The sequence below is a fragment of the Clinocottus analis genome, unplaced genomic scaffold, assembly GCF_023055335.1.
Source record: "Clinocottus analis isolate CAN_PGR_092001 unplaced genomic scaffold, fCliAna1.0.p SCAF_21, whole genome shotgun sequence".
Lineage (NCBI taxonomy): Eukaryota > Metazoa > Chordata > Actinopteri > Perciformes > Cottidae > Clinocottus > Clinocottus analis.
The window spans coordinates 5,320,828-5,346,804 of record NW_027175943.1 but is presented as its reverse complement, the minus strand read 5'-3'; the positions used below and the strand labels follow the sequence as shown (position 1 = coordinate 5,346,804).

Sequence of the window (25,977 nt, the reverse complement as noted above, 5' to 3'; positions counted from 1 at the left end):
AATTCAAAAAGCACGGATGGAGGAGTCTCAGAAAGTTACACCATCTTGTTCCCATGTTGTCGGGGCGGTGAGGCCCGAACATTTTGCTTCCTCCAAAGTGGGGCGTGTCAAAAGAAGTTGGAGAGCCACTGATTTGAGCTTATCATCCAATTATTTAATTAATCCTCATCAAGTGTGTTGAAGGGCTTTGTCACTTTTGTGTCCTGTAGCAACAAATCCACAAGTAAGTAATCAAACAAACTAAAGAAGAATCCGTCCCCCAAAGAGCACGAGTGCAGTACCTCTCAAAGCGACGTCTGCTGGACAAATAACTGGAGCCAAAGTCAAACTTTGAAGGGGGGGGGGAGAGGGCGGCATGTACAGTTGGATAATCCTGAATCTGTCACAGTGCACAAATCAGCTTCCTCACCCAGGACCCTCTGAAATGAACGCTTTTCAAGCAAGATAAGGACATTAGCTTTGAGCTCATTCTGTGCAATTCTATCAGTGGATTTATCTGAAGGCGGTGGCTAAATAGAGAGGATAAAAACACGGTTAATTCATTGCTCTGCTCGATCATCTGAAAATTAAGATAGGCATCAGCACAAGACTGCAGTCCAGCATATTTAGTAGCCAGATGTCAGCGTGTCCACACTGGAGTTAATGTTAGGGTGTAATTAGATTTCTTTTTTTTTTGAAAGATTCAGAAGATTTCTCGCACATGTTCAGTACCGTTAGTGATGATTCATGTTCATTTGGAAGATAAGTTGAATCTGAGTAATTGCTAATACCCGATTCTGATCGGACTAATATTTTCCTACTTATTGTTGATGACACACACTAACGGTAATCTTAATGACCTCCAACTCCTGTCAAGTAGCCCCGTAAGGCGGCCATGTAGCCGAGCAGCAAAGGTTTTCATTGTTTTTGAATTTGCACGTTCACGAATGGATGTAAGCTTCTGAGCTTCACTAGCTCTACGAAGTCAACATTACATCATTAAGAGGAATTTTATTGACAAGAAAACTCATCAGGACACCTTGAAGGGTTTTTGTTAAGTTTGAGAAAATAATTCTACTTGAATATATTTAACATTTAGTGTATAGTTTACGCTGTTAGTAGGAATTAGCATCATGCAACAGGACAATATTATCTTCTTCTAAATATATTAGTATCATCATATATGCCAGCATAAGAAATGCTAGTAAAACTGTATGTAAAGGGGAAAAAAATACTCAACTAAAATCCTATCAGTTATATAAATGTATTTTTTTTATCACGGCAACATTCAGGATCTCTCAACTGCTTCCCCTCCAGGAACATGGCCAGTGGTGTGTATTAAATCCAGAGGAACCACTGCCGGTAAACAAACGCAGGACTCTGCCAAATTGGGCAACGAGGCTTATTATATGATGAGGTTATCGTGTAATACTTGCCAAAATAAACAACATAATGCTCTCACTGGAAATTTGCACCAGCTTTCTGAAATCAGTCCGATTTTTCGAGGTGGGGGGGGGGGGGGGGGGGGGGAAACCCCACCATGGAAATCTCTTACGGGACACGGAGTCCACGTTCTGGAGAGAACAAGGCTGCAGACTTAGTTCCTTATCACACGAACATATTCAGTAATACAACATTCCCACTGAGCTGTAAGATGGATAAAAGAGGATTGCTGTGTTTGTTCACAAAGCGATGACAAGTGTTTTGCATTTACCTGATAACACTGTTAATAAACCTCTCTTAAGTCGAGAGAAATCTCTGAAGTTCTCGGCTTTTCTTCTCTCGTTTTGGAGCCGAATGAAATGCTGTGCCCTTGAAAATCTGCCAACGAAAACAAAAAGGCAAATTATTTTTTGTTAAGGGAGACTGTGGGGATTAATTGTTTTTGCTGTTTCACTCGACATGCAAAGGACTTTCTAGCCAAAATAACCGCGAAATGTAACATTTTGGACCAACCATCTATTATTCAATCACATACAGATCCTTGATCAGTGCGTTTACTCAGCGGTTGCAGAGATGGAACATTTGAACACAACTCGTTGTCGATGAGATGTGACGATTGTTCAAATATTCATTTATGAAATACAGTACAAAGAACATATTGTTCAACGAAAAGGCTACACTTTTTTCAATGTGCTACCTCCAGTAATAGACATTGGAGTTTGGTAAATGTGGAGGTCAACCCCAGATAATGGCTTATTATCAGGCGATTCCAGGATGAAAAGGATAGTTTAACATTCTTTTTACAGGATTTGGTTCTTACTGAGAGAAGGTCGAGACCACTCGTGTCCGCATGGTGAGTGTGAAGCTGTAGGTTTAGTTTAAATCACGACGTGTCACTGCTACACTTGGTTCCTTGCGGTAAACAGCGAGCCCGGCTCTCTCCAAAGGGATAACAAAGCATATATAGAGCTACTTAAATAACACATCTTATTTGTGTAGAATAAACATGTTTTTTTGGCGCGATATTTCACAGACAGAATAAAAGTTTGGCTTCTTTTAATTGGTTAGAAAGTGAAGGAGCATATTTCCCAAAATGTTAAACTAAATCCTCCACAAATAACCCGCCAAGAAAAGCACAAGACCACAATCTGGTGTTACCTAAAAACTACTTATTGCTCAGGTAGCTAGTTAGCGAAGCCGTCGATGTCCACAAGTCAACTGTTTATTGAGATGAAGTCCGGATTGTTCTCTTTTCCGTTCCGTTTCTTTGATATGTAGCCGCGATTTGAGCCCAAGCAAGTGGGAACTTTAGGAAGATGAAAGTGCCAGATGTTGTTGTCTGGAGATTTGTGACTCAACTGCAGAGCCTCATATCTTTGTTTTGTACTTGTGTGATTGTTGCCATGATCCAAGCAGCTGCCTGAACCCACAGAAGAGATTATGGCAGAGCTTTGGAGTCCCTCCGCTCCGTTTTTCTGTATACTTGCACTGTTGTTTTAAAAGAGCGATTGTACCGATGAAGAATTGCAGGAGCTCCTGTTTCTTTCTTTTTGCTTGTGGTGTGTTAAATACTGAATACATTTCCACAACTTTATATGAAGCTTTAGTGAGTCTGTGACACACAAACTATCCCCACGTTGCCCATTACAACCATGCACTGCTGTTAGCGCTCCACTGCTGTACTGTTCCCGCCCTTTTCTGTCCACTATGTGTCTGCACGTTTTGAAAAAAAGGACGAGTCAGATATGTCTGGACATATTTCGCAGGTTATTATTTGCAGCGAGTGACTTAAAGAGTAAATGAATACAGAGACCTTTTCCCTGACAGGAAATGAATGCATTTTCCCCCGAGTTTAATGGCGAAAGCTTCTGAGCAAGCGCTCACGCTTTCGCCGGAGATTGAACAACTGCAAATGTCAGATTTAAACACATTACTTTGCATTAGCACCTTTCTCTGGTATATGAAAGTACATCGTTTTGGAGGCTATATTTTCTACACAACGTGTTTTCTCCTCCTCCTCCCCCCCCCCCCCCCCTACCAGCTGTCTCCATGCATACAGAGGGTGAGGACAAGATCCAAGTCCTGCTGATGGTGGAGGGAAGAAGGTATGTCAGTCTTTGAAAAGTGAAAACGAAAACAAAAAAGCTCCGCTAATTGGCACCGCATTTGCGATACAACAACATGATGCATTATGCAACGCGGTAAGCTTTGATTTTTTTCTCTTTTTTTGCCTTTTGTCTTGTTAGTCCGAATGCACTTTACCTACTTTAACCATCCGCGGTAATCAAAGTCTCGCTACGCTGCCTGCTTCGGTTCCAGAGGCGGCGAGACGGCGCCGTAACTCGAGCCAACAGTTTGGGTCTCCCTGTTGAGAATCATCCAACTTGACTTTGTACTTCGTTAATTGCGCTTGGTTTGTGTGTCTTTGATGAAACCTCACGGGACGCGCTGGTTGTTTATCATGTGTGTTCCCAGCACAAGCACCTTTCGGTTTCCTTTTGGTTCTTCATTTAATGACTTAGCAGCTCCTCTTTTTTTTCCAAATTTATGAAGAACTTTGAAATATGAAACGCTATTTTGCCACCGTAAATGATAGCAGGATGCACTACTCCATTAACCCTTTAAGCACTGAGCCGTCCGAAAGTAACATGGCGGCTGGAAGCAAAACTAATTTTACCGTAACGCCGCGAATAGTTGCGCAATACACGTATATCCAACGGGTTCTGGAAGCTAAGAAGCGTAGCTTTGCAATGCTCTATGCAAACAAAACTGTTTGAGAAGATGTAAAACAGTTTACGTTTAGTTTCTGTAATCTCAAAAGCTTTGCTCACGTTCATTTTCAATTGTTTAGAAGATAAATGTGATGAAAATTCAAATGTTTCTTTACTTTTTAGTTTTTACAACATATAATAATGACGAATACTTGCCAGATTAAAAAAAAAAAAAGGCAAAATAATTGTGCCAAAAGGACCTTTTTTGACATTTATTGATAAATAAGATAAAAAGTATCAGTCAAACTGTTATCATTACAGTACTAAAAGGTTTACTAATAACTTCTTTTTCCTCATCTCTGTGTTTTAATAGAACAGTTTACATCCATGGCTTCACCAAGATGGACTTTGCACTGTGGCTCTCCGCCATCACGCTGGCTGCTGGCACCGACGGCAAGGCGCTCAGCGACCAGCAGCTCACCAAACACGGTGCCCCGATCATAGTGGACAGTTGCATTGCTTTTGTCACCCAATACGGTGAGTCACTTCACACTGCATCACCGCTATTATCGTACACTCTCGCGATGACAAGGTCACGCTTTCTAATGTCCTCTCGCGTAATGTTCTGACATCATTCCGGCTCTCCTTTTACTAAATTATTTTAGGAATTTCGGACGTATAGGCCGTCTTTTCACTGCACTTCAGACTCTATATATCGTAGCACCTGTTGCTTTATCAGTGCATGGTGAACGCAAGCGACGACTTACACAGTAGCGTTATATAAGTGGTATGCCAAATAATGAGGGATTGGCATGAAAGCCAACCTCTGACGGAGACTGTAATATACCTTTCAGTGACCGTTTCATTCCACCTGCAAAATCAATTCAAATGAGCATACGTAACGCTATTAAATCCCACATCTGAACAATCATAATGCTGGTTATTGGCGTATGATTGCATTTAGTTACATATGCATATACAGTATAGGCACTGCTGTTGAGACGCAACATGTCAGAGTGACTATTTAAAGAGAGAGCATGAATTAATGAGCGGATGGATTTCTCGACCCAGTCAATAGTTTGATGCAGTGGATCAATTTCCCCTTCTTCTTCTTCTTCTTCTTTTTTCACTATGTACGCAGGTTTGTGCCAGGAGGGGGTCTACCAGAGGCCGGGGGACCCTGGTCGGGTGGCCCAGCTCCTGGAGGAGTTCACGCGGGACGCCCGTAACGTAAAGCTGAGGGAGAAGGAGCACCAGCTGGAGGACGTGACGGACACCCTGAAGAGCTTCTTATCCCAATTAGAGGACGCACTGTTGACCAAGGAGCTGTATCCATACTGGGTGTCAGCCCTGGGTATGTAAAGGGAAGGGAGGGAGGGGGGGGTCTGGACCTTCATTTCCATGATGCGTTTGTTATTTGAGGCATTTGTAGAGCACTTCTCCTCCGTGTGGTTTTCGCAGATGAGGACGACGAGAGGCAGCGAGTAAAGAAGTACTCCACCTTCATCCAGAGTTTGCCAAAGATAAACAGGTCAACCCTGGACGCTGTGCTCCAACATCTGTACAGGTATACACACCCACACGAGCTCGCACACACACTTCAACCCGTCGACACTTTTAAAGCTCTTTGTACTAGTGAGGCCACTTCCAGGTTGAGGTCGGTGTGAGGTTACGGTTTATTATCCTGAAGGAGAAATCCACGCGCTCGACTTCAACAACAGGAGGCGGGGAGCCGAAACTGCATTTAACGATGTAGCTCAGAGTTAACTATTATACTTTTACTTCACCGCGGCTCTATGTACTGGTCACTTTTTCTTAAGAAATCAAAATAGAAGTTTAAGTTATTTGTTGTCTTTTTTAACACATATGTATCAGCTGTGCACCATCCAGCCAAACAATGGCATGAAAGTTGCTTACTAGCTATTCTTCATGGTATTTTATAGTTTGCCATTATGTATAAAACACACATTAAGCCCTATTCGCTGCTGTAAAGAGCAATAGATATCAGCGACGTGGCTCATATTATCTTTGTTTCTTTGTTGGATGACCCATCAGCACAACTACTCTTGCCCATATTATGCTTTATAACTCATTCGATTAGCACCACATTAGAAAAGTGCCTTTTGCTTTCTAATTGTACTCTTGGCTGGTAGAACAGGCGTCGCAGCTCTGCAGATGCCAACCTGCATCGCAGACAGAACAAGTGTGCAGACTCAAAGGTCTCCGCACTCCCGAGTCGCCCAAGGGCTCCCATTTAGCACCTGCTGGTTATCCTGTTGTCCCTTCTGCTCTGTTAATGACCCACTTCACCCTGTGTTGTGTGCTTTTTTTTTCTCCTTCTGACCAATCGAGTGGGCCGCATTCTGGTCAGATCTCGCATTTAGTCAGAGGTGCCGTACTGCACGTTGGCATGTCCATCGCATTACAAGCCGAGAAGGAAAATACCTTTTTTCACTAAAGGGTTGAAACTGATGAATCAGTCCAACAATAGTTTGTCCCACTTTATAGCATTTGTAGTGCTATTTTTATGCAATAGGAGCTTTTTTTGGGGGGGGTGAAATTGGATGTTTTTCATGTTCATGTTCAGAAAGTCATTGAGTTACAATTTTGGCTTTACGTGCATGTGTAGGCCTTTCTCCTGACACATTTCGTGATGTGTGCGATCTCGAGGTGCAGAGCCGGACAGGCGACAGCCGGCCTCACAACTTGGATCCTGTCCTGCAGCTGCCTCGCACCTCCACCTGCGCTTGCACACACACACAAACACCCCGCCGTCTCATTCGCTAACGCGCGCATTGCACGTTGCTCCCTCAGAAACCTGCGGTGGGTAATCGTGATTTAGCTGCGTTATGTTAATGATGTGGATTGTTTGGAGAAGACTTAATTGGCCCTTTGCTGAATTTGGACTGAGGCCTAACATTTCACAAAACTCTGTGTGTGTGTGTGGGTCTCAGATGTGCAGGCAGGAGAGATTGAGAGAGTTATTTAGCAACTGATAGGAGCTGTTTGCGTTGCTCCATGTGTGTGTGGGTGTGTGTGTGTGTGTGTGCACAAGTTCCTTTGGGTTCTTCTAAGGCTCTTTCTCTCTGTGCTTCAGGATTCAGCAGTGTTCCAACCTCAATCACATGCCCAGCGTACGGCTGGCCTCCGTCTTCTCCTCCTGCTTGTTCCAGACTCGGGGACAAACCCCACAGGAAATTAGAGTCGTCCATGACCTCATCAGCAACTACATTACACTCTTCAGTGTGAGTTATTTATCGCCGTTTGATGGTGTTGATGCTGCCGAGGAACTGATTGGGAGACAAAGGGCTGAGCTGAGCGCGGTCACAAGATGTGGGTCTTCCACCTCTGGGTTGGATTACACCTGTTTTTTTTTTTTATTGCATTATCACTCATACCATAATAAGTACATATTTTATCACAGATTCAATAAATGATACCACTTCCTACCCAACTAGTTGCTCCGTTCAGCTGAACTAGAAACCGATGTCTTTGGGCTCACACACTGGATGACGGCACACATCTCCAGAAAACACATATTATGAAAAAAAAAAACAGGTCATCTAGAACAGAAATACCGTTGGTAATCTTGCACATGGGGAAATGAGGCCAGGCGTCTTGGAGATTGAACTCTGTGAGGAGCTTTGATCGCAGAGAAATGTATATTATGACGATAGAGAGAGATAGAAACATCTGATTTCCGACCCTTCGACTGTTTCGGTTTTCATTTTGGCTTTAGTGTTGAAATAATTTCATCTGTTACTTAAGAAGCGTACATTATTCGCGTGATGGTCTTTCTGCTCTTCTTGTTAAATTATAATTATATTGAGAATCAGTTTTTATGCATCCTTAAAACGGATGTAAACAATATGTCTGCCAATGATCTGGCGACCTGGGACATGAGGTTTAAAAACGTTCTACGAAATTAAAAAAAAAAAGTCTCTTCATGTATGTACATTTTAAAATAAGAAAGTATTGACATTTACACAAACAAATAATATTTCAAGTAAGACCAAAAGCTCTATTAAAGGTGCACCGCAGCAACAACAACACAAAGAAGCTTACATTTAACACGATGCGTTAAATTCCCATCATGCAACTGGATAGTTTCTGTTGTCTGAAAACATAATTAGTGGATAAAGTAAATGCAAGTGACGGTGAGCAGGATTTCTGTTCCTTTCTATATGTGTGTATCGGCAGTATGGAAGATTTGATACACACAGAACCATCCAAAATGGAAACTACGTACTATAAACTCTGTAGTTTGATTCTATAAACTGAGATTCTGCCTCTTACAACCGAACATGCGTAAGCCCTGTAGGTGCGGCTCATGCAGCATAATGCGGTCACGCCGCTAGATTCATTCCGACTCTCCAATCGTTGACAAGTGAATATTTTTTCAGCCGTTCACACATTACCGTATTGCATATCTTAACAAATGACTTTATTTGCACTCTCTCGCTTCAACCATCTGGGAGCGGAACTGTTGTTTGCCAAATCTCCACAATTGGCTTGACTTTGCTGACGTGTGGACGGGCGGGTGGAGGGAGGAGGGTGGGGCCGGGGGGGGGATCAATGTTACCCTCGACGCAGAGCGCCTGCTAATTCCCGACAGAGCGCCTGGATCCCTCTTGTTCTGACGTTAAAGGAGGAGCATTCACTCCAAATCGGTTCGGGACGCCGTCATTCGCATGACAAATAGCCATTAAGCTCAACCAATCATGAGCCCAATAGCAGTGAATGCACGCACTGTGACTTAAAACGAGTGAGACGTCTCGCTAATTAAAGCGGCGGTTCCGGTGCTGGATGTCGTCGATGGGGCCGCCATTATCAGGCCTAAACACACACGACGAGTTTGTGAGGTTTTTTTTTTTTTTCACCCCCCCTCCCCCCTCCCAAATCTCCTCTGCCATTCGTAGAACTCCAACAAAGCAAATTGTTCTCTGAAAATGATAATGGTGTTTTTTTTTTTTGTTTTTTTTTAAAAGAAAGAAGTTGGAATAAAAAATATCATTTCCCACACAGAGCTCTGTGAAAAGAAAAGAGTATTCTCTTGGCGCCGAGCTGTGTCAAAAAAAACTCGCAGCCAACTTCCTTTTTTAAATTAGTTTCAGAAGTGTTTGCCGAACAACCCGTTTCTGCAGTTTGCGTATGATGCGTATTTTTTACTCGTTTAATCTCGGCTTCCGCGTATTATCGCTGTTTAAGGGCTCGAATTAATGCTCCCTCTCCAAATTGTTTCCCCTCCCACCCCTACCCCCGAGTACGTCGAGCAATTTGATGTTCCTCTTCCTGGGGTTTGAATTGACGTGTTTTGCGTGTGTCCGACAGGTCAATGAAAGCCGCGTGCAACAGATGGAGAGAGAGAACAGTTTCATCACCCGCTGGAACGAAAAGAAGGACACCACAGTAGGTCGAGCCACCGAACCCAAATGGAAATCACCAATGGGTGTTCTGTTTTGTGTGTGTGTGTGTGTGTGTGTGTGTGTGTGTGTGTGTGGGTATTGATTTGCCTGCATGCTTCAGGGCCGCTCAAATAAGGGATTCATTTGAACGAGTTTCATGTTTCTCGGGCAAAAAAATGAAGGAGAGGAGGAGGAGGAGGCGGGCGAAGAAAAAGGGCTTTGTTCCTGTTAACCTTTACGGCAGGTACTTTCTGCCTGGATGCGTCAGCCGAGAAAAACATTTGGTTCAGATAACTGGGAGGGGGGTGGGGAGGGGGGAGAAAAAAAAATTAATCACATGCCGCTGCCGTTGTTGAAATCTGAAATAAGTCGTTTATGCCCGCTCCTCGCCGCCCCCACCTTCCCTCCACCTTCCCTCCACCTTGTCCGCGTGCTTCCAGAACAAGCTCGCCGCTGAGGGTCAGGAGGGTGACCCAGCGGAAAGCCTGTCGCTATCACGGAGCTGTCGGAGGTTGAAAATTGGGACATTTTTGGTTATGGACGCGAATTTCAGGACCGTAGGATTTTGACCTAACACGGCTACGGCAGCAAAACATGAAAAGAAGTTGCTCGTTTTATCATTTTAAAAACAATCATTTGGTGTAATCGCAAGTCGGCATGCAGAAAATGTCTCCGCCGAGATAATGGACGAGCTTATTTTAGGGATAATTTCACATGTGAGCAAAGTGAAGCATTGCTTTAAGGCGTTCAAATGTTACATTGGTCATCTCCTTTTACTTAGGACTTACTTATTTTGTGTTATTTTCATAGTTTGGGCTGTCATTTTCATCAGTTATAACATTTCACTCGCTGGCTTCGTGCCAAAAAGCCACTGACTTTTTAATGATGTCTTTTTTTTTACGACAGCTTCTTTCTCCTGACCAGCTGAAGAAATATAAGAAAGAATGTAATTTCCCACGCACCGATTCTTAAAGGCTGCACTTACGGTGGTTATGTATGTATGTATGTATGCAGTGTATTTATAGTACTATGTGGCTCAGGTTTATGTAAGCTATCATGTGAAGGAGAGGAAAAAAAGTAGACGTTCGAAACGTGGTGGAGTGTTGCTCGCTAGGCCTGGTTTTGTTAGAAATAAAGCAAATATAGATTTTCTTATAATAACTACACACTATTTAGCGTTAGTAAAGCATGAGTAAACACTATTTCCCCTTTCTGTGGCGAAGATAACTGTTAGCTTTGAGGCACTGCTAGCCTCTTAATGTCATTTTATAGTCCCCACTTTATAGGTCACACGAAAATACTTAACGAATGACGATTAACTACCTGAATTAATCATGAATTGCAATATTAAAACGTGTTTATTAAGCACATGTTAACATAATGCGTCGTCTATAAGTCCTTAATAATTGATTTGCCATGTATATCACTTTTTCAAATAGGAATCCGTAATTTATAAAGTATGAAAACACAATCATGAAATGGAAAATAGTCTAGCTTATTATCAGGAGAAAACATTTTTAACGGTTGAATTGCATACTAATGAGTTACTAATGAGTGTTCATGTTGGAACAATGCTTTATGAATGAGTGAAGAGTTTACTAATGAGAGTGTGGAGTTATTATAAAGTGCTCCCATTTTCTTTTCAACATTCATCATATTGTCATGAGCAGCCAATCGACGTTCACTCTGCAGAGTCAATTTTCTTATTTGGCCAAATCAGCAAATCGCAGCGCTTTCTTCTGTAAATGGAGCCACTTTCAACACTTTTCATCATCAGCGACCGACGTCTGGTTCTGAGATTTAATAACAGGACGGCTTTTCGAGCTGCCGAGGGAGGCTGTACTCAAAAACATCACACAAAAAACCTTCGGCTAAATTGGGACGTGGCTAAATTCACTCGCGGTGCTCGCATTCAGCTCGTCTCGGAGCGCTCGGGCGCCGGCAGGTGAAGGTTCTGACCTCAGCCGGTTCCTTCTAAAGGCGGCGAATGACAAGGAGGCGAGTGGATACTGTGGCTCGACTGAAGGAGTAAGTAAATCAGTGATATAATGAGGTGCAAGGCAATGTCACACCTTTTAAGTTCGAAGTGGCACTTTAAAATCAATACTTGCATTTACAGCCAGGGCGAGGGCAGAGATAGCATGACTTGATAATAGCTTCATTTCCAATAGAACATTGCTTTTTTTTTTTTTCTCCTCCTCACTTGTTGCGGGAAAAAAAAACAACAACCTCCCATCAGCTGTAAAAAACCATTTAGCACGTCTTTTTATTGATGTATTCTTCAATCAACAAATGCTGTTTGTAAAGAGTTCCATGGTCTTCCGCCTCCTCTTGAATGACATCGAGTGGATGGAGAAAAAGTGTGCACAAACCGAGACGGTGCCATATCTGTGCGTGACATTTTCCCAATGACAGAATTGGTTTGAGGGACTGCAATTCCTGTATCGTTTTAGCGCCTTCAAAAATGGCTTCCACCCTCTTATCAGTTCTCAAGCCAGTAATGAACCTCCATTCACCTGCACATTAAAATGACAGAGGGGGAAAGTGACTGTATTTTCCAGACAGCCAAAGGAAAAGACACCTTTTTCGTGCTCACATAGCCGCTCCTTCTCAAGAGATGGGTTACCACTGCCCTCAGCCAGAAATCTGCTCCTGGTGCCTGACGTATGACCCCCGTGTCTCTCGTATGTTCGAGCTGGGTTTTCGCTCTTTGTGAACTTACACATCCAATAAAGTCAGTTTTTAATTGGACGCCGAAAGGATCACAGCTCCAACACATCGAGAAAAGGTGCCGTAATTTGTACTGACGAGAGCAATGTTGCTGGGAATTTGACCTCCTTAATGTCAGGCGGAGAGGCGTCTTTAATGTCTTCCATTTAGTTAAAGAAATATACGTTCTTGTTCATCTTCTGTCTATTGATCTGTGCAGGGAATTGTAAATGGCATCAGAGGTGGATCTATACATATGTATGCATACACTGTATAGTTTGCTTGATCTGGCGTATTCCCATTCAAAGAGAGAGACAAGAGGATCAATGCCACTCTATTGTCTTTGTATTAAATATGGAGCTGCTGCAAGGGTGTGGTTAGCTTAGCTTAGGTGGACGCGGAGGAAGCGGCGAGCGCGGCTCTCTTCAAAGTTCAACAATGTGCTTCCTCTGAAGTCCGTGTTCCCTTCGTGCCCTCTACACTTTGTCTAAAGCTTAGCGTGCCTTTCACACGGAACGCGGCCGCGGCGGCTTTCCGCCGACCCGCGCAAAGCGCCGTGCACTGAACCCAGCGGATTAACATGTCGTCTCTTGTTTCGTACAAGCACGCACAATTTTCTGCACATATTCATAGGTCACAGAAGCGGTAGAACCACAAAACTTGTATTTTTCACTTTTCCGGGCTTTCAAAAAAGTGATATTCATTCCTTTTCCTCACAATCTTCATGCTGGGCTAAGCTAGTCACCTCCGGCTCTAGCTTGATTTAAAAAAAAAGCTACTTAGTTTATTGATGATTCAAACTGAAACCTTTATAAAATACTGTGTTTCAGGAGACATTGCTAACTTATGTTGCCTTCAGAAATGGATGACTAAAGTCCGTGAGATTTTATTCACAGAATCGCATTGAAGCTAACAGTAGATATAAAAAAAAAAATCGTACAAAGACACGATAGAGATCAGGTTGTTTCAGTGAACTCGGATCTCCCTCTTGGAATCTCTGCGTTGCTTTGCGTTTTTCCCACTCCCGTTACAATCCCTGAACGTTTTCCCAAGCACTTCAAAACGCGTGTGAAAACGCACAGCTCTCTGAAAGTTAACACCTGGGGAGAGCGTTTTGGTTTTCCGTGTCGGTGAAGCATGCACCCTTACGCTTCCACCCTTTACAAGTTTGTCTCGCACATGTTCTCTTTATTTTTGCCAGTTTTTTCCTCTTTTTTTTTTTTTGCATCCCATTAAAGCTACTGGGATTTAGTTTTGCCTCCAGCGTCGAAAACGACCTTTGCTTTCCACAAATCCACGAAGCGATTCCCCCTCACTTTTTTTTACTCCATTTAGATTCGCGCCACAGCCGGAGTGCGAATTTAGAAGAAAAGCCAATTAATCCCGCTGCATTGTTTTTGTAATTCAGCTGATCTCTCTGCCTCTCGCTCCACAGTTCTCTCCAGCCGGGGACCTGATCTTTGAGGTGTACCTGGAAAAGAAAGAGCCGGAGAACTGCTGTTTAATCAAGGTATACGAGTTGTGTGTGTGTGTGTGTGTGTGTGGGAAGGGGGGGGGATTTAATGTGTACTTTCTCCTGGCATGTGGGCAATGTGAGTGTTTGTGTGCATGCCTGCTGTTCCCACAGCTCCTTCGGTAGTGAGGTGAAATAAAAAGGAGCGAGGGAGGGGAAGATGGAGTGTGGGATGAAGGTGGGGTAGCCTGAGAGGTGCTGAGGTTGATGGAACAGGGCTGAGACATTTGTGGTTTAACCTGATGGGATTACCGCCCCAGAAATAAATCAAAAGCCGACTAATCAAAGAAACGTCTGATTTAATTGCGTGAGTAATTGCATTGTGCGAGGCGCGCGGGGCGCGGGGGGGGAGGGGGCGCTGTAGGTTTCGGACTCCTTTCTCCGCTCGGCGAGCGGCGGCAGAACGGGGACGGGGTTAAAGAGGAGCGCTCGGCACCACAGTTTGAGTCGAATACTCCACTTTCTCTCCGTGGAGTTAAGTGGCACATTATGCTTAGTTCAGTCCTGTCGAGGTGCGCCTGAGAGCTCGACAAAGTGTTTAATCAGCGAGTCAGAAATCTGTGCAGTTAGCGTTCTATGTTAAATATCGAGAGGCCGTTCAACGGGAGAGGCGGGTGGAGGCAACGATATCGACCCGTGGCGCTTCGGATCTGGGAGCTTTTTGAAGATGCAGGAGGCGTCTACTTTGTCGTGTTGCTTCTCCTTCACTTGTTTTGTCGTCGGCCCCGGTTGTGCATTTACCCGCTCGCTGTGTTTGCGGCAGGTCTCTCCCAGCATGCGGTCCACGGAGCTCGCGGAAACGGCGCTGAGCATGAGGAACGTCGCCTTCGGCGCCGATGACTTCTGGACCACGTTTGAAGTCATTGAGAACGGAGAGTTGGGTACGCAGGATGTCCACGATCGATAGCCTCGAACATTCAAAGTCCTGGTAACATTTGTAATGATGATGATAGAAATGATTCCCATCATCGCTCAGCTGCTGCTTTCCAATAAAGGCACACATGAATGGCACCTTTTAAAAGCAAGAAGAAAAGCCTTTCAGAGGCATGCAATTGAACAAAATGCTTTTTTTTTCTATTTAATTGTGTTAAAAGTCCAATTTAATTGAATTGCAGCGAAAACATAATTATATTAAGGTTAAGTTTTTCTTGCTGTATTAGACTAATAGTCATGCTAAAGCCTGAGACTGATGCAGTTTTATCAACACTGACATTAGAATTAATTTTAAAAGGCAACATGTGTTTCTTTATAACACCGACAAAAACACGCTTCACTAATTACCACTTATTGAACTCCATTTGAACAAATTAAATCAGCGTTTTCGGCTGTCTTTTTTTCCCCTCCGCTTTCTTTCTCAACGCTTTCAGTCGTGCTGTAAATATACAAATGGTGTGACTTCAACCCGTCGTGCTTTGTGTAGCCAGAGACAGAAAGGCAGAGACGAACGTTATGGCACGCGGTTCCAACCGGAGATTAGGCCGAGGTCACAGTGATGGAGTGAACGCACACATTTAATAGGCGGCTAATAATGAAACATCACAGCACTTTTATCCCAATTAGCCTAAGTGAGTCTGATCTGAGACATTTTCAGAACGATAAGAGAATGATTTGTCCACTTATCTCATCTGATAGTCTTGATGCGACTGGAGAGACTGTGACATCTTCTGTGGAGTGACCACAGTTTAAGGACTCTTGTCAATTCATGATATAGTACAGGAGGCGCGCAACAATTATATACTGGAAGTTACTTTCACTTCAAATGGAGTTTTTGCCGACTCTGCCCACCTTTGCCAATCGGTTGATTGATGTCTCGCGTCGCCATTTAAATGGCGACTTTTATCCCTATACAAAGATCACACTTGCTCTAGTACAAGGGCCCCGTGATTAGAGAGATTATGTTATCTCTCTAATGAACAAGTGTCCGCCAACACGGAAGCGCGCTGAGAAATGAGCCGAGCGTCGTCGGTTTGATGATATGCGCATGAATTAATCATCTTTAACCGTCATATGTCGTGAATTACCTTCATCTTTCTTGCATGATTGACCCGGGTGAGCTGACCCACCTCATCTCGCATTAATATGCACCCCGCGCCTCTCACACACACACACATTTGATCACAGTGCGGGGAAGCGGCGGGCGAGGGCGGAGTCAAAGTTGAGTTTTGTCGCGAAGATGCTTAGCTGGCAGTCCCCGTGCACTTTTCATCAGTTCAATGAGAGTTTACGCCGCTCTCTCATGTTTGTTTTTCCTCCCCACAAAGTTCCAGAGGACGAGCCGTCCTCTTCTAAAAGTGAAGGTGCGTTGAATGCTGAATATATATTTGCTGACGGTTCAGCACATTTTCCACGGCGAGACAATATGACTGCGGAAGAGTAAACAGTCGAGCTATTTTGAAGGCGGTAGCGTGACAGGTTTTGCTCATAAAACCATAAAGAAGGGAGGGAAAGTGTGTTAATTATCCATTTTGGAGGATAGCTACAGATAAACACCGTTATCGAGGACAATGGGCGGGAAAGGGGAGCTAATATTTGTTGGGAAATGAGGAACTAATTCCATGGCCTGGGTCTGCAGAGATTCCAGAGAGAAGATAAGCCCACCATTATGAATAAGTTATGCCGTTGTGGCTCTTTTTTTTTTCCTCTATTTTTTTTTTTTTTTACACCTCCTTCGGTTATGAAAAATGTGTGTGTGGAGGCATCAGAGCAGGCGTGGTGTTGCACAAATTATCTACTTTTTTAAAATGTATTTATTTTGGGCTGATAGCATGTACCCTGTTCACCAATTAGGACGAGATAATAGGCCTATTTTGCACATGAGTGTGTTTTTATAATCAGCTCCTGATATGCTGGAGATAATTTCAGCTGCTCGCTGGTGAAAATGGGGGAGAACAACAACATAATTCAGTTATTTACTTCACTGGAAATTGTCCGGGCTTTGATGATATTTCGTTTCATGCATTTCTAATTCACGAGAAGGAAGAATTGCTTTGTTGTTGGCGCTTGACATTTGTTTGACCATCAATCCCCTCGCCCCTTTGTATGTCCGACAGAGCGGCCGCTGCACCGCAACGAGAAGATTCTGGAGCAGGTGCTGGAGTGGAGCGCTCTGGACTGCCCGAGATCTGCTTTTCTCATTATAAAGAAGTTTACGTGGGCCAAAAGAGTGTCTGTGGAGAAAGGTGCAGTATGCTATAGATGGAACAAAACCATTACGGTTTGACTTATGAATGCACATTTTCATACAGAGTGTTTTTTGTTTGTCCCCCCCCCCGTCTTCTTTTCTTGAAAAGTATCACGTTTTGAATTAGCTTAGTCTCTACCAGTACATCCCAACTAACTTGTACTTATGACCCCGTCAAGTAACTGAACATGTGTTGATAAAATGAATATAAAATGATGATTTATTTACTCATGAGTCAACTGTAAGACCATTGAGATTGAAATTGTACGAAGATTTTGTCGCAAAAAGAGGCGTTGCATTTGAATAGTTGGATAAAAGTGATAGACATTGAGTGTGCTAGAAGTAATGGATAACATTGACGTCGATCAAAACATGGAAAGAGAGTTGTGCGTATACATCGAGGCCTGAAATGATATTTTCCTCTTTAATCAACTTTAATTGTGTTTCACATCAGACCAAAGACAGCTGGTAAAAGGAGACCATCTGAAGTTCAGTGACGGATCCTCCAAACTGCTGTCGGGGCACAAATTCCAGGATAAATATGTTGTACTACGTGCCGACAAGCTGCTGCTCTACAGAGATATCAAAGTAAGAAGGCTTTTCATTTCCCAGCTTCATCTACTGCCACACCGACTGCAACTTGCCGCCATGTTTTGTTTTGTTTCGTTGCATGCGACCACAAAATATCAAGCCAACACAGATTGCGCGGTGTCACGCGGGTATTAAAAAAGGTCGTGGAGCGGCTTTAGGAAACTAAAATATGTTAGAGTGGCGTCTCCGTAACTGCGACCATCTCCGTGCTTCATCTTCCTGGCAGCGTGTCCGTCTCACGGTCCCAAATCTTTTGAATTAAGCAGGAAAACGGAACACAATTGATGGCAGCGGTCGTCCTTCTCTATCTCGAAGAGAGGAAGAATACAGCGTGTGCGCTTCAGAAAAGGACCAGCAGGCCCCAGTTCCCCGGAGGCCTTTTTTTTTCTCAGCACATTTCTGCAGTTGAAACATGGGATTCGTAAAGGAGTGTGAAGAAGTGTAAATAATTGATGGAGGTGCAGTAATTCTGGCAGAATGGCGGAGGGAAAATGGTGAGGGGCGATGTGTGTGTGTGTCTGGGGGTATGTGTGTCTGTGCGTGTGCGGGCACTTTTACTGAAAGCGTCTCTAAATACCAAGTTGCACAAGCATGTTGCTAATTACTGTGTAAATTCTCTGGGAAATTAGAAGTGTTTCTGAAAATGAATTGATATTCTTTGGCCTCTCCAATTATTGCCAGGTCTGTATTTAGCGCACATTATGTGGGATGAAACGGGGAGCGGGTGGTGGTTTGTGATGTGTAGGTGTCAAAGGCAAACTTTGATTTGGTTGCCTTTGTTCTCACCCACTTTGTTCTTTGTTTCTCGGAGGAAGCGGCTCGCTGGTAATGATTCAAATTGATTGTCGTGTTTTGATGCCGCGGCGGATAGTCTGTTGCCGTCTTATTTCACTTTGGTTTGTTTTAGTTAAGCGGGAGTTTAACGCGGCAAACTCTGAAAAAAAATAAATAAAGGAATTAAGATACCGGCACACACCGGGATACTGATTTAGACACCTTCTTATTAAATCACATTTGTTTTTGCAAGTTATTTACGAGAGCGGACCACACTGTTTAGCACGTCGCCTCGTTAGCTTGGGTCTGGGCTTGATTGCCTTCAGGTGTGCCTTTTTAATCATGTGCCGCTGATTAGCACGGAACCACACGCCCAGCCACTCCAGGAGTAAACAATAATAAAAGGTAGTAGCAACGGGCTCTGAATACAGATGAATGCATTTCACATCAGAAGACACAAAACGTGACAAGAGCACAGCGAGAGCACAGCTTCCCAGAAGGCACCGAAAAACCAGGAGCCGAGAAAATGGTCGAGAATTGACACGAGTGAAGACTCATTGAATATTCAATGAGAGGTCCCTCATGTTCAGCTATTCTGGGTCTAGCGTTACACTCCGTTCGACCTGTGAACACGAAGCCACATAAAGGTGGCCCCGTGTCCTACAATTGATAACTCTAATTGTAGACTTTTCGCCTGCGTGAGTGCGGCGAAACTCTCCAGTAGCATACGTGTCGGAACAATCTGTTCACGTGCCACATGTGTAATGCGACGAGCGCCTGAATTTTCGGTTATTTCAGTCGACTGCGTTTGCCCTGCACCGGATGACCCAGGTGAGAAGCACTGCTTGGACCCAAAGCAAAGCTGTGCGTGGGGTATTAGTTTTAAAGTGTGACTTTTCTTCCCCCCACCCCGCCTCTCATTCATGTATTCTTCTTTTTCCGCAGGGCACTAAACCAGAGAAAGTAATCCAACTTAACTCTGTGAAATGTTACCTCGGCCTGAAGAGAAAGCTAAAACCTCCATCCAGGTGAACTGCGCTCTCATGCATAAAACATCTCTGGTGTCTGCTCCTAAACCTCCCCGTAATCAGAAAGTACAGCGTAGGAATGAGAGAGGGATTCAAATCTCTGGTGGATTTACTAAGACGACCGTTTTAGTCAAATTAGAACGCTGTGTTGACTATTAAGACCTGATGCTGGTGTGTTGAGGAAAGAAAATGGAGTTTTTAAACACAGACACCAGTAAACTTCAAACATACTCTCTTTTTACCTCACAAAGGAAGGCTATAAACAATACAAAGGTTTGCACATTGTCCTTAAAGGATAAAACAATGTATGTACATGGACATTGAAGGAGTATTTCCATGAAGCGTTTCCAACGCTATTTCCGTTTAGCTTGTTTTTGTCCTGTTACTTAATCAGCAGAGGACGACCATGACATGCCTGAAAGCTATTGAAAAAGCTAAGAAGTGGACAATTATGTTTGTATATATCTACATCGAGCTCCTGTGACCAAGGTCAGCGTTGAGCTTCCACGTTTAAACGCATTATTGTTGTATTGTGCAAAGGCTTCATCAAGGTTTATACATGTTACACGATTCCTCCTGTAAATGTATAATAACTATCTGCAAGGTGCTGATTTGCAGCTTCAGACAATCAGAGGATTGCCTCTAGTATAATACCTGGAAATATATGAATTCAGTCTCATGGCTTGTTTTTATTGAACTCCTTTAAAGGGCAGTTTATAAGCATTTATTAATTTGCTGCAATTTCATTGATTCCCTCAGTGAAACTGGTTCCATCGTCGTATAGATATGGCGGAAATGTGCACGACGGCTCGTCTCTCTCCCTCCGTGAGCAGCTAATAAAACAACAATGTCACACATTTTAAACCTGCTTCTCCCGGACGATAAATCAGGAACCCAGCTGCCACAGTGCTTATTAATCAACAATTACGAGCCTGTTTTAATGGTCATCTGTGTACATTTCCACTCTTTCCTTGCATATCTTTCTTTTGGTGCAGTATATATTGACTTCAACTACTTTCTGTCGTCGTTCCGGTGCAAGAACCTGGCGTGGCGGCTTAATGATTGTGGTCATTAGAGCCCAAACAACTGCTGCACATTCTTCGCAAAGCCCGCTCTGTTATGAAGATGACCTAGTGATTATGTGGCACTGCTACTGTCTTTGTCTGTGTGTAAACTATTTGTCCCCTGAAGATATATTGCTTTTCCTCTTCCCTCAAAGGTTAGCGCCACCAGGAGATACCCGAGCCACTCCTGACCCCATCCGATTTTTCACTGTAATGAAATTGATGAAATGTAATTGCATTTTAACCAGCACAAATCATTGCGCGCTTAGGAAAACATCGCCGCCGCTGTTTCATTTTAATGATCTTCTATTAGTGTAATTTACGACGCGCGCCAAACCCTCAGCAGCTCTTGCCGGTCAAACACCAGAGGAAAGTTTCTGAGAAGCCGAACCCTCCGTTTTCACATTACCCAATTCTAATTCCTCATAATTTTTCCCCCCATGTCGGAAATTTGGAGTCTGGGGAAGCGTGAAAAATGAGTCCAGCAAGCGATTGTCTGCATTACGCCGTCCTTCAGGGTAGGGAAAGTGGATAAGAGAGCAAGAGTGGGAGATGAAGAGAGGAGGGAGGGAGGGAGCGAGGAGGAATGGAGGGGACGGAGAGGAGAGGAGAGGAGAGGAGAGGAGAGGAGGATACAGCGTGGTATCATAGATAGAGGGTTGAGTGGGCTTTGGGAGAAGTGTTACGGCGAATAAAGAAATAAAGACAGAGTGCCGAGGAGAATGCAGAGAGACGCGGTGAGAGAGGTTCGGAGAGGCGGCGCTCCAGTACCTCATTAGGCAGCAGGTGTATCTGCGCGCGGCCCACTGCGAGGTGGGATCGGCCGCCTTAACTCACAGGACTGGTGCTCCAGGCTGCCGGCGCTCTCTCTCTCTCTCTCTCTATGCACCCCCTCCCCCTCTCTCGCTTTGTTCTTCCTCCACTCTTCGCTGCTCCTGCTCAGCCACAGCTGTGAAGGGTTTCGGGGAAGGTGTAGTCTCCAGGAAGATGATCTTTTAACCGCACACTAGCCCCGCGCAAGTTAATTCCCACTGAAACATACATAAACGTGTGTGTGCATGTGTGTGTGTGTGCGTGTGTGTGTGTGAGACCAATCGGAGTGTGTTTCTTCCAGCATCATGCAATGAATTCACACAAGATTTGCTACCGTGTGCGCGCACCGAAAACATGCTTTTGACCTCGGAAAAGAAGCCGTGCACAGGACGAAGATTCAGTCTGCAGACGCAAAGTCTGACCCGTGTCCTTTTTCGTTTAACAGCTGGGGCTTCACAGTCTACGCCGATAAACAACAATGGTGAGTGCCGTGCGGAAGTACTCTCACTTAATAATTGATGAGTTTGACTTTTGACCTATCCACTTAAAATATCTCTCAAACAGAAAGAGTCAAGTGGCAGGGAGTCAGAAAGTTGAATTTAAAGCAGTAAACTTCCAAGTGGATTAGTGGTGTGACCATCAGGGCTATTAAATATACATGATGATCACGTAGATGCTGCCCGGTCCACTCATAGGAAGTGAAATCCTACACAATGAATAAATCTGAAGCGTCCGTTCAAATTGACAATTGCAATTTTCTTGACAAATGCCAGCTATTATCAACACACTTGTGTCAGTGTGAAGTTATTTAACTGAACTTTGCTGAAAGGGGTCGCGGCTATTTCTGACCAACTTGTTCACGGGGAACAAAGCAACTGAAAATGATGTTAAATTCGAAAAGAAAAAAGATATCTGATTTGCGTTAAGTGGCTATTACCAAATGTTAGCATTTAACAGCATGCTACGGTCGTAAACATGGTAAAAGTGATGTATAACATCCACTTGTTCGGAGGGTCTACAGCCTCACTAAGCTGTTTGCTCAGCTGGAGACTTTTACTCCTGGGAGCTTGAACGCAGCCACTTTTTGCCACCTATTTTATTGTTAACCATGGACAGTGGAGAAGTAAAGAGAAAAGAAAACGGTGCTACAAAGCATACCAAACAGAAAAAAAGACCCTTCATACATTGTCAATTTTTTTTATATACATATAGCACAAATTAGAAATTGACTTCAAAGGCTTTAAATAATAGCATACATTTATAGTGTATGACCACATAGGCGGACAACAGAAACCAAGTAGAATACGTTACAGGCCCGAATAGGTGCCAGTTATCATTTAAACCCTTCATCCTTTGATTGTGACTCGGAGCACTAATCACCAATATCCGTGCAGAGTCATTCGAGCGTACGCAACCGAGTGCCGTGACTCACCAAATCCAGTCGCCTGGTTCGAATGAGTGTGAAAAATAACGAGGTGGAAATGAGTGACTGAGCTTTTTTTTTCCCCCTCAGGCATTTCTGCTGCGAGACGCGGGAGGCGCAGGTCAGCTGGGTGACTGACATCGTCGGGATGACGGTGAGGTGACAATGGTGACATGAGCAGCGCGCTCGTGCGAACGCTTCACGAAGCAGCAGAGCACGCGTTGACTCCGGGAGTGAAGTCATGTTTTATCTTTTATGTTGTTTTTTTTTTTGCTCACACCCCCCCCCCCCCTTTTCTTCTTCTGTGCCTGCAAACCAAAAATATCAGTGAATGTGACACGCACATTGCCGAGGCATCCTCCTCATTTGGGTTGAAAAAATACACTAGATTACGACCGGAATAAATCAACTTTTACAATCCATGTTTCGGAACGAGGAGATACGATAAATCATATTCTCCCCTCCCTCCCCTCTCCCCCAATCATCCATTTCCATTGTGCCGTTAGTCAGATGAGATACATAAACAGGGAGAGAACAGTAAAGTTTTCGAGGTCACTCAGCACTAGCATAAATCATTTTATGTGGAAAAGCTGCGAGAATAAGGTCAAGGCGACTGCAACAATCACGTCGTGGTACTTAGCCCCCAGATACAGCTAAGTGTTGTCGCTGTCAGTCGCTGACACAGCACATACGCCATAAATAATGCAGGGCAAAGCAAACACGGGGAGAGCAGCCACGAATGTGTCATGTTTTTTTTGTTGTATTTTTTACTCGTATTCCTCCCCAACTGCCGGGTAAAATACCCGTCTCCGTTCCTCCATTAGGCTAAATATGTCTGTTCACGTCCTGAACATCCCACTCATCCCCGACTGGAAGATCGAACCGCTCCGTATTGTACGCTCAGCACATTCAGCCGGTATTAGCCCTCTGCTCGGCTTCCTTTATGGGAACCTGTCTGCGGCGCGGTGTTGTTTATCGCGGGCGCTTACAGTAAAAAAAAGCCTTTTAGTGCCTTAGTTTGGGTTGGCAAGTAAAAAGGGCAACGTTGTCAGCGGCAAGATTGATCTAAAGGGGGAGCCAATTTTTTGTCTGTTGTTTCTAAGTGTTTCAAGGTGTTTATTTCAGTGGGCTCAGTGACTTTTCTCTGCTCTTTGCAGAAGCTCTTAGCTTTACAACGACTCAATCTATAGCAGGCGGGAGGAGGCGGCTAAAAATATTAGGATTCTCCACCTAAATCCGCTAAATATCCGGATTGTCAGCTCCCATCACGGGGGCTTGTGGGAAGGACACACGACTTGGGAAGGGCAGAGAGAGAGAGAGAGAGAGAGAGTGTCGATGAGAAAGTAGACAGAGAGCACTTCAGCGTTCTTGATTTCCTTTCTCTTACCTGTTAGCGAACATTGTGCTCCAGACAGTTTCCATAGCAACTGCCGATGAAGGACCTCGTTTTCGAAGCAAGGTGGACTGGCTGGTGGTGGTGCTGAGGGTTGTGGGAGGGTGGAAAAGGTCCAAGGACGGCACCTCGCCGTGATGAAATACAGATTTTTCTTCTTTTTTTAAAAAAAAAAAAAAAAAAAAAAGAGAGACAGTTCTATAGGTCTGTGGGTTGCAGTGATATAAAGGGAGAAGTTGTTAAAGGGAAAGTTTAGCCAGAGATCAAAACACAGTCGTCCCGTTGCGACGGCACAAAGGTTCGTCTGACTCATTTCGAAAAGATGCTCGAGGTAGTGGAGCTAGAAAACACCAATTTACACCTATACATGGTGTGCGCCGATGCCAACGCCACCGTTGCTTCAGTCGCCATGAAGGAACCGTCGACAGAGGCGTAGCGCCGTGCGTTACCTTTTTTTACTTTGACGCCCGTAGAAGCCGAGCACAAACAAAGGGACAATAAAGGCACATGAATCATGAGCGATCTTTGATGTCCACAATGTTTTTTTTTTGAGGGGGTGCGGGGGGGGGGGGGGTTGTTATTACCGTACTTGTAATAATCTGCTGTTGGCTGTGTGTCTCCAGTACGGTTCTGACTTCTGTTCAAAGGCGGCCAACTCAAAAGAGGCCGCGCATCTGAAATCCTTCAAACGGGGAGCCGTGACCGAAGGCCAGGAGATCACACACGACCGCAACACCAGCAAACAGGTGAGAAATCTATGACCAGGTGAGCGAGGACGCGCCGTTTCCGTATCGGCCACCTTACCATCTCCATGCTCAGGAGCTGGATTAGATTTGAAACGCATCTTCTGTTTAATTGCTTGCTTTTTTTTTTGTCGTTTTAATGTGCAGACAGTTTCTCTTCTGCGTTCATGTTGCATCTGGAGAAGCAAAGTAACATTTTTTTTTTCAGGCTTCAGCTCAAAGATTGTGTGACTCGTTGCCAAAACCCCTCGACGAGAAACTCACCTGACGTGACGCCGTGTGGGTTTACGGCGGTTCAAGCCATCGCCGTTCATCTTTCTTTTTTTTTCTGTCATGTTTGCCCACAGCTGCCGGACAAGAGGCTTTCTCTTGTCGACGGCAACCCGAGGTTCACCAGGGACGCCCCTCTCCCCCACAGGGCTCACGCCACAGCCAACCACGCAAATAAAGACTTTCTCAAGGCCCCAGTTGTCCCATACAGGAGCACCTCGGCGGACGGCGGCCAGCCTCGGCGCTTCCCGTCCCGGTCCCCGTCCAGACGCGCTCCGCCCGCGGCTTCGCCCGCCCCGCCTCCGAGCGTCTCCAAGACCCTCGGCAGGAGGCCCGGTCTGGGCGCGGAGGGTATGATGCCTCCCAATCTGATGAACGAACTCAACTCGGTGCTGAGCAAGACGAGTCGCAGCGCCAGGAGCAACGATTGACAGGAAGTCAGGAGGGAGAGGTCGGGACAAACGTACAAAGGTTGAGTAGAGACGGAAATATGCAAAGAATCAAAGTAAGTCGCATTCATGAGGGGGGGAGGGGTTGCATTGCCAGAACACTGCCTCTGAACTTGGATATAAGGGATGTGAAGAACAGATGCAGAAGACATTGGAGGTCATGCAGACCTCAGCTGGACACGGCGCTGACCCAAGCACTACAAAGCGCGATTTCTATACGCCGCTCTTCTCAAAACCCCGTAAAATGCCACCAAAGTACGGTTGACTGTCAGACCGTGGACGTTTCCCGAAAGTGCTCGCTTTATGCGTTTACGTCTGCAGGTTACTTTTGAAAATGCTGTTTTTGAATACATCTGCGAAAAACATTGTGATTATGTGAATTCTACAGGTTGTAAAGAGGTTTTTTTTTTGTACAAGCACTTTTGCAGCGTTCCCTGTGTTCAGAATTAAAAGTGACGGGGTCGTCCATTACCTCGTGGAATTACAGT

At 44.5% G+C, this 25,977-nt stretch overlaps 1 protein-coding gene across 1 annotated transcript in view; it reads left to right on the top strand.

Moving 5' to 3' along the window:
• The window catches only part of arap2 (ArfGAP with RhoGAP domain, ankyrin repeat and PH domain 2), a 104,041-nt gene extending 78,484 nt beyond the window's left edge, over nucleotides 1–25,557 (top strand). Inside the window, exons 20-34 of the mRNA XM_068588239.1 lie at nucleotides 3,464–3,527; nucleotides 4,507–4,670; nucleotides 5,275–5,487; nucleotides 5,595–5,700; nucleotides 7,231–7,378; nucleotides 9,465–9,542; nucleotides 13,683–13,757; nucleotides 14,524–14,641; nucleotides 16,811–16,939; nucleotides 17,396–17,529; nucleotides 19,252–19,334; nucleotides 21,657–21,692; nucleotides 22,725–22,788; nucleotides 24,651–24,773; nucleotides 25,118–25,557. Of these exons, the coding sequence (XP_068444340.1) occupies nucleotides 3,464–3,527; nucleotides 4,507–4,670; nucleotides 5,275–5,487; nucleotides 5,595–5,700; nucleotides 7,231–7,378; nucleotides 9,465–9,542; nucleotides 13,683–13,757; nucleotides 14,524–14,641; nucleotides 16,811–16,939; nucleotides 17,396–17,529; nucleotides 19,252–19,334; nucleotides 21,657–21,692; nucleotides 22,725–22,788; nucleotides 24,651–24,773; nucleotides 25,118–25,471 (1,889 nt within the window). The 3' untranslated portion in view covers nucleotides 25,472–25,557. The remainder of the gene's footprint in view (nucleotides 1–3,463; nucleotides 3,528–4,506; nucleotides 4,671–5,274; nucleotides 5,488–5,594; nucleotides 5,701–7,230; nucleotides 7,379–9,464; nucleotides 9,543–13,682; nucleotides 13,758–14,523; nucleotides 14,642–16,810; nucleotides 16,940–17,395; nucleotides 17,530–19,251; nucleotides 19,335–21,656; nucleotides 21,693–22,724; nucleotides 22,789–24,650; nucleotides 24,774–25,117) is intronic.
• The last annotated feature ends 420 nt before the right edge of the window (nucleotides 25,558–25,977 follow it).